The sequence below is a fragment of the Panthera leo genome, chromosome A3 (assembly GCF_018350215.1).
Source record: "Panthera leo isolate Ple1 chromosome A3, P.leo_Ple1_pat1.1, whole genome shotgun sequence".
In the NCBI taxonomy this organism is placed as follows: Eukaryota; Metazoa; Chordata; class Mammalia; order Carnivora; family Felidae; genus Panthera; species Panthera leo.
This window is the reverse complement of record NC_056681.1, coordinates 60,494,520-60,501,889: the sequence shown is the minus strand read 5'-3', so window position 1 is coordinate 60,501,889 and position 7,370 is coordinate 60,494,520. Positions and strand designations below refer to the sequence as shown.

Genomic DNA, 7,370 nt, shown 5'->3' with positions numbered 1-7,370 from the left:
CCCCACTCATGCTCTGTCTCTGTCACTCTCAAAAATAAATAAAAACATTAAAAAAAAAAAAAGAAGGAAGTGGCCCTGGAGGAAGTCAAGGGCACCAGTGGTCATGGGCAGTTTCCACAGGCCCCTGACACTGAAGATGAGCTCTTCACACGGCTACCTGCTATAGGCCCTGAGTTTGTACCCTGAGTTTGTACCTTGTGCACATGTGTGGTTGGCTGTTATCCCCAACTATACTGTATGATTTAGTTGATTTAGTTGAGCTAAGCACACAGTTGTTGCTTAAAAAAAAAAAATACTGTTTGAAATGACGACAGTTGTTCTAGAATGACACACTGCAGAGTATTGATATCATGTAGTAGGGAGGAATGGACATTTATTACATTTATAGAACACAACCCTTTGAATTAAATAATTTACCAGTATAGTGTTGGTCAATGTCCTTGAGGGCAGTTCTGACTGATGAATCACTATCCTATGGCCTGGCTCTGTTAGTCTTAAGTGCCCCAAACAGGGAATAATCTAGGTGAGTTGGGGAGTATGGGCGCAGGAGAAGGTTATGTGGTCCAGGAAAGGAAAGGAAGAGGTAAAATTAAATGACAAAGAGACTGTCCTAGGGTTAAGCTAATGCTGCAAAGGAGCAACTCTCCTGAAACTTCTCCACCCAAAAGATGGGGCTGGCCACCATCCCACCCTTTTTCTCTTTGAAAGTTTTCAATTAAAATTTATTTTTTAATGTTTATTTTTAAGAGAGAGAGAGTACAAGTGGAGGAGGGGCAGAGAGAGAGAGGGAGACACAGAATCTGAAGCAGGCTCCAGGCTCTGAGCTGTCAACACAGAGCCCGATGTGGGGCTCCAATTCACGAGCTGTGAGATCATGACCTGAGCCGAAGTGGGATGCTTAACCAACTGAGCCAATTAGACACCCCTCAATTAAAATTAAAAACTATGATTTTTATCAAGGAAATCAGTGATAAGAGTTGCCACATAGAATACCACATGCCCAGTTAAATTTGAATTTCAGATAAACTATGAATAATTTTTTAGGGTAAAAGTGTTCTAAATATTGCATGGGACTTATACTAAAAAGTCAATCATCATTTACCCAGAACTCAGATTTAACTGGGTTTCCTGTTTTTATTTGCTATATCTGGCAATGCCAGTCAATGAATACAGGATTCATTTTGTGGAAATCCACATTGCAGCTAACTTCCATGGAAATACCTTTAAGGAGACATAACCCTTAATTTACATACACACCACACCACAAAATGCAGACAACTCTTCCTTTAATGTGATTCATGTTATTTTGATGACCTTCAAGTCAAATTCAGATTCACAGTTACAAGCTCCATTGGCTAGTTTTATCTGTGTAACACTTGAGGCCTCCTGTTTGCTCTGAAGCATTAGAAGCCGTGTCTCTTGAAGTATTTGGCTCGTGCAAGGACATCATTGCAGAAGTCACAGTTCAGGTCTTGGCTGCTTCTGATGTAGCCAGGACCTCCAGCATAGGCACAGAGTCCACCTGGAATTTGTGAGATGGGTTAATGCTGACCCTATAGTCCCTCATTGCTTCAGGGTCTCAGCAGTTAGCTTAGATTCTCTTTCCTAATTGCTTCATAGGAGGCAACTGAAGTTTGGGGGAATCTGATGTAATGTCTTGTATTTGTTCTTCTTACTTCATGCTGTGAAGCCACCAACCCTGGGTTACACTTACCTCTCAGGTACTGGTCAGGGGTCCAGGTTGGAAACCTGGTCTGGATTTCTTTGATCCTAAGTGTCAGGACCTCGATTATCTGAGAAACCTGGGACTCGCTGATCCAGGATGTGGGAGCGTAAAGGCCAGGGTCCTAGAGGGAGGCAGAGGAAAAGCTAAGTAAGCCAGGTGGGAGAGTGACAGGACTTCATGGGATCAGTGTTGCTTTTTAATTTCCCTTCTTTTTTCTCTCCTCCTCCTCTGGCAGAGCTAATGCCACCTTTAATCTCCCTGGGAATAAACAGTAAAAGTTACAAGGTTTGGGCAAGTGAAGCATGAGCAGACATTTTGCAACTGCTTCATTATAATGGTGAGAGGCAGAATTGAAAACCTAAGGTGACAGAAGTAGTGAACATCCAAGTCTGATGCCCTCCTTCAGTGTTTAAATGTAAGCCCTCCAAACCGGTCAGAAACAGCTTTTTCTATCTGTACTTGTAATTCTCCTTCCAGGTAATCTGAATATCTAAAAGTACTTCTAATTTTTCTTATACATCTTTGGTTACCATTCCACATGAGTTTCAACATATTTAGGAGAAATGTCTGACTCGGGACAATTCCTTCATCTTCAAAGTAAATGGGCTCATCCTTTTCCCAAGGACAAGATTTCACAAAGGCAGAGCAAGGCATCAGAAATGATGCTGACCCTAACTTCGCCCTTGTTGGTATTGGTCCCTGTTTTGCATTTTCCAGCTGCCATGTGACTTTGCAGCAATGACTCCATCCTTGTAAAAGCACCTCCTCACTTGGAAAGGATGGATTGCATGCCTTCCCCTTCACCCCATCCTCATCAGATTATCGGATGAGTCCCTAAATCAAAATGAGATAAAGTATTTGAAAGTACTTTTAAATTGCAAAGTGTCATTCCAAATAGTAGTAGGAAGCCAGTTTAAAGATCACTGAGGAGATCACATGCTCCTAAAAGCTAAAAAGATGACCACAGTATTTAAAGCCTTCCCAACAATTACAATAATAATGTCAAATGTAATAGAAAAAAAAATCACAGCACCATTGTCTCCTTGCCATCCTTGATCCCCACCCCCCCCCACCCAGACACAATGAATTCAACAGTGGGGTTAATGCCCAGTTCCCTGGGAGTCTCTGTGAGACAAGTTGAGACCAGGCAAAATTAGTGCAAAAATAAAACTGGATCTTCAGAACTAAGAATTGCATAGAAGAAAGAAAAGGAAAAGGAATACAATATTTGCTGAGAATCTGCTAGATACTAAGCACATTTTCCCATTATTGCATTGAGTCTTCATAACAATTCTATGAGGATGGCGTCTTATAGGTGAGGAAACTGAGGCCTAGGAAGATTAAATGAAGTCACGTGGTTACAAAATAACAGAACAAGGAACCAGACTAGGGGACCACAGATGATATCCTGGAAACACAGTGTAGTTGATTTTGAAAAGAAACCATGGCTCAAAACAAAACAGTGATGCTACTACCTGCATCAGGCAGGGATGTGGCTCTCACAGTGCCAGGGAGCACCTTTCATTCTGTGTTCCATAGAACTGCACTTCAGGGTGTCCACAACAACAAATGTGAAGATGTCCCCTTAGCATCATGCCATGCATCACAACAGCCATATGTCATAACTGACAGAGAGTTACCTGCACAACCCCGATTCCATCACCCACATTGTCCACATTGACCATGATGTTGCCACCATGAGACTCCCTGGACAAGACACCAGCGATCACTGCAGGATCCATGCAGTACTTTTGGCCAACAGTACGAATCACAGGCTGATATCTCAGGATGTATGGCATGTCTATTTCAGCCAGCCTTTCAGAAGCACGAACTCCTAAAGCAAACACAGAAGGAAGGATGTGGCTTGTGTGACTTATGCTGACATGGGAGCTCAAGAGGACAGAAATCACACTCCAAGGATCTGGGCAGTGGTCTAGGACCAAGAAGCCCATGTTTCAGTCTGAAATCCTAGTGGACCTGAAAGTATGATTCTTCTTTGGGCTTGAGTTGGTGTCCACTGAGGCAGGGTCCTTTATGGCTTCCAGTGCCTCTTGCTGGACTCTCCGGGGATGCTCTGGCCCACACAGGACAATTCTCTAGGCACAGGCACACTGGCCCCATCCTAAGCACCCCAAACAGATATGCCTATCCATCAGCTACAATGGGCACCAGATGTGAAAGAGAGAATCCCCCAACCCCTTTAAAAAGTCCTTGTTTCCCTGACAGGTTTGCTCACTCTTGCCCACCTTTCCCACCTAAAAGGACATCCAGATATTGCATGATCTTAAACCATTGTAGAATAACAAGGATGTTGGGCAAAATTAAAACTAATACTGATTTACCTGGCTGGCCCGTTTACCTTGTAAGCATTTTTTGTGGTTTCAAAAGTATTCTCATCTACATTCTACCGACCAGAGTTTACAACAAGACTGTAAAATAAGTACTTTAAAGTCCTTTCAGTAGAGATGGAGGGGAACTAAATGGCTCATTGAAGAACCACAGCACACACTTAGACAAGGTCTTTGGACTCCACGTCTAGTGCTCTTCCCACTACTTGGTAGTGTGGGGCTGTGGGAAATAGTGGGAGCCAAAGGATATGTTGAGAGGACCAAAATTTGTAAGGAAGGACAGGGAGACATGGGTGTGAAGTGTCGGGAGAAGGGACAAGATCCTGTCAAAGTCACCCTTGCCAAAAGGAGGCGCCTTCTGAGAGAAAGGGAAGTGGAGGGTGAGGTGGACATTGAGATTATAAATACCACAGTAGTTCAGGCCTTGACGTTTTCCAATCCCACAAGACGCTCCAGGGGTGTTGAAGTTTCGGATGTTTCCATAGCATCCCCAGTTGCTGCTTTCAGATAAATCTACAAATTGAGAAAATTTCAATGTAAGGCATTGAACTAGACTCATGTTGATCATCTGTCCATGAATGAAGTACCATTAATAAAAAGAACTTTACCAAAATCAATTACAAGAACTTCACTCTAAATTGAAACACTTTTGAAATTTACAGTATGGTGACTAGGAAATTATCACAGAAACCCCCTTGATACAAAATTGTCATCTCCTATCCTGCAGGCATGGGGAACTGTTGGAGCAGCTATACTCTTCGCAAAGCCCTGGGGATGTCCAATGTTGTTGAGTTGGTGTCTTGGAATCAAACCAGATGATCTCTTCCCTGTAACTAGTCCTCATCCTGTATCCTAGGGGAACTCTCAGTACTTCACCGTCAAATATTCCTGACCGGTTGGTCAGGTGAGATATTTATGGTTGCTCTAGAGAACCAGAGGGAAGTAAGGAGTTCTCATTAGATTGCTCTTTTTTTATTTACTTTCTTCTTTGTTCATATCATCAAATCTTCATGATTTGCAAATCTTTGGAAATAAATCTACTACACATCATCATATGTGTATTGTATATTTATATAAATGCCTTTTAAAGTTCTAATTTCTTACTGAGAGCTTCTTGAGATTGACATCTGAAAATATTAATATTTTGGAGTAAATACTTCTACTTTACGAACTTTTGATAAGTAATCTGAAAGAAATATGGAGATGAAAAGACCTGGTCTTTTTTAAGTGTAGTAAAAGCTAAATGAGCTGATGTGTCTTTTTTTATTTTTTAATCAGTACATTTTTATATTTATAACTGGTGACAAATAGCCTTAATATTGTAATTGGTTGTGTCATTCATTGCTCCTGCCCCATAGCCACTCCCTAGTCATATTAAATGCTCCTTAAAGTTCCTTATATTCCCAAAATATCTTGTTGAAATTTAAAAATACTTGTTAAATAAATGGATCAATCAATAAATGAATAAATGTAACACCCTTTCTGAGTAATCATCAGAAGTTACAGCTATGATAAAATTTGCTTCTCCTGAGAAACTATGCTTCCCCCTTTTATTTATCAAAAAATATGTACTTTTCCCTTTGCCCCAGCTGCAAGGAAACTTAAGACCAAATCTGAAATTTCAAGCATAGCAGCTATGTCAGCCTCAGTGGTTAGCTTAGTCACATGTTTTTGATCTCCTTCATGCTAGTTTTCTATTTGAAATTGCATTTGAATTATTACAGGAAGCCATCACAATTCTTCTACAGTGCTTATCAATGAGTACTTATCAATGATGTATATTTAAAGCCTACAGTACTTATCAATGAGTACTTATCAATGAATACTTATCAATGATGTATAAAGTCTATAGCACTTATAAATAAATACTTATCAATGATGTATATTTAACGTCCAGCTTCCAGCAATGCTGTCTTAAGCCAAGCCTACCTTCTGGGGAACCCCCTCCTTTGTGGGGCATCTGGAAAGAAGCTATTTTTCAGTGGCTATTATTAAGTCCAGTATTTTTTGGACAGCTTAGAAAAAAAAATTTTCTACTGCAGTTTCAAGTATCAGAAATACCATTCTGTTCCTATGCTTACCCTTCCCATCTCCAAGGTCATGTAGGAGACCCACTTACTCACCAGTAAGTGCAAGGAGACCCAGAAGCAGCCACAGCACAGACATATTGATGAGCTGATTCTACTGGTCCTAAAATGATTTTAGAATAGAAATTAACTCAAAGATGTGAAAACATCAATCGTCATCATAACAATATGTAATGTTTCTATGGAAAGAGGTAAAAAAAAAAAAAAGAAAAACTTTTTCACCCACATCTTAACTAAGAAAATTAATTATTTGAATCATAATAAGAAAAGCAAAAGTAAGACATGTGCTCCATCCATCCTTTTAATTAGCTTTAAAATGATGATACTCCTGCTTGGTCCACAGGGACTCACCATACCAACAAGTTACTGGATAGTAATTATTTCAAGAAGACAAGATACTTTGATTCTCAACACTGAGAAACATAGTGACCTGAGTTCAGATGCTGAAAAACAAACTTTTGATGCGTGAGCCTTATCTCAGTTGTAGCCCTCTCCTTATGAAAAGATAATGTGAAAAGGAGAATCTTATATTAGTGTTTCTCTTCATTTGGGTTCTTTTTTGTTCAGTGTAGAGGAAAGGTTATAGTGCCTTCAGGGTCTTGGAACATACTTTGTTTTGATTGGAGGAAGGAATTGGTAGACCTTCCTCACTGCTCTAACCCCCCAGCCTGGGAATCTCAGACCCCTTTGGCCACCTTAAGCCATGCTCCCCATTCCCCTTCTGCAAGACTCCTGTACAGGAGAAAACCTGGGCCAGAACCTGGGAAGATAGAGACACGGGTTGATTCCACCAGCAAAGTCAAAATCCCATGAAGTCAGGTCATGGGCAGGGGGCCAGAATTGAACTTACAAGATGCTCACTAGATGGGAGAAGTGATAAATGGTCAGCATCAAGCACTTGCACTCACCCACTTTCTCTTTCTCATCCCAACCATTTCTGTAACCAACTTCCATGTGTGCAAAGAGCCTTGGTTCTCCCACTAGCTACCTAACAAATACACAAATGCCACCTAGCATAGTTGACTCCAGGCAATGCTGAAGGAGCTGGCCTTCTGTCCCCAAATTCTCCACCTCCCACTAACCCCTCCCACTGCAGAGTGTTCCTCATCCTCTCCCTAGGTCAGCTGAGCCTGACTACCTATCATTTTGAATTACTACTATCATTATAAGTAAGAGTGTGCATAAAAATACGGCACTTGGCACTTTCTC

The 7,370-nt window shown here is 41.0% G+C and overlaps 1 protein-coding gene across 1 annotated transcript; it reads right to left on the bottom strand.

The window, feature by feature from the left end:
* Positions 1 to 1,403: 1,403 nt before the first annotated feature.
* Positions 1,404 to 6,240, bottom strand: LYG1 (lysozyme g1). Its single transcript, XM_042930203.1, has 5 exons — positions 6,198 to 6,240; positions 4,483 to 4,587; positions 3,367 to 3,560; positions 1,715 to 1,847; positions 1,404 to 1,522 (listed from the first exon to the last, which is right to left on the bottom strand). Exons 1-5 carry the CDS (start codon positions 6,238 to 6,240, stop codon positions 1,404 to 1,406), a joined length of 594 nt encoding a protein of 197 aa, XP_042786137.1.
* Positions 6,241 to 7,370: the final 1,130 nt, after the last annotated feature.

Excerpts from the sequence above, each read along its gene's own strand:
- LYG1 (XM_042930203.1), bottom strand. The coding sequence starts at position 6,240 with ATGTCTGTGCTGTGGCTGCTTCTGGGTCTCCTTGCACTTACTG. Across the intron at positions 3,561-4,482 it reads TCAAGGCCTGAACTACTGTG|GAGTTCGTGCTTCTGAAAGG; the intron begins GTATTTATAATC and ends TGTTTGCTTTAG. Across the intron at positions 1,848-3,366 it reads ATGGAATCGGGGTTGTGCAG|GACCCTGGCCTTTACGCTCC; the intron begins GTAACTCTCTGT and ends GCCTCCCTCTAG.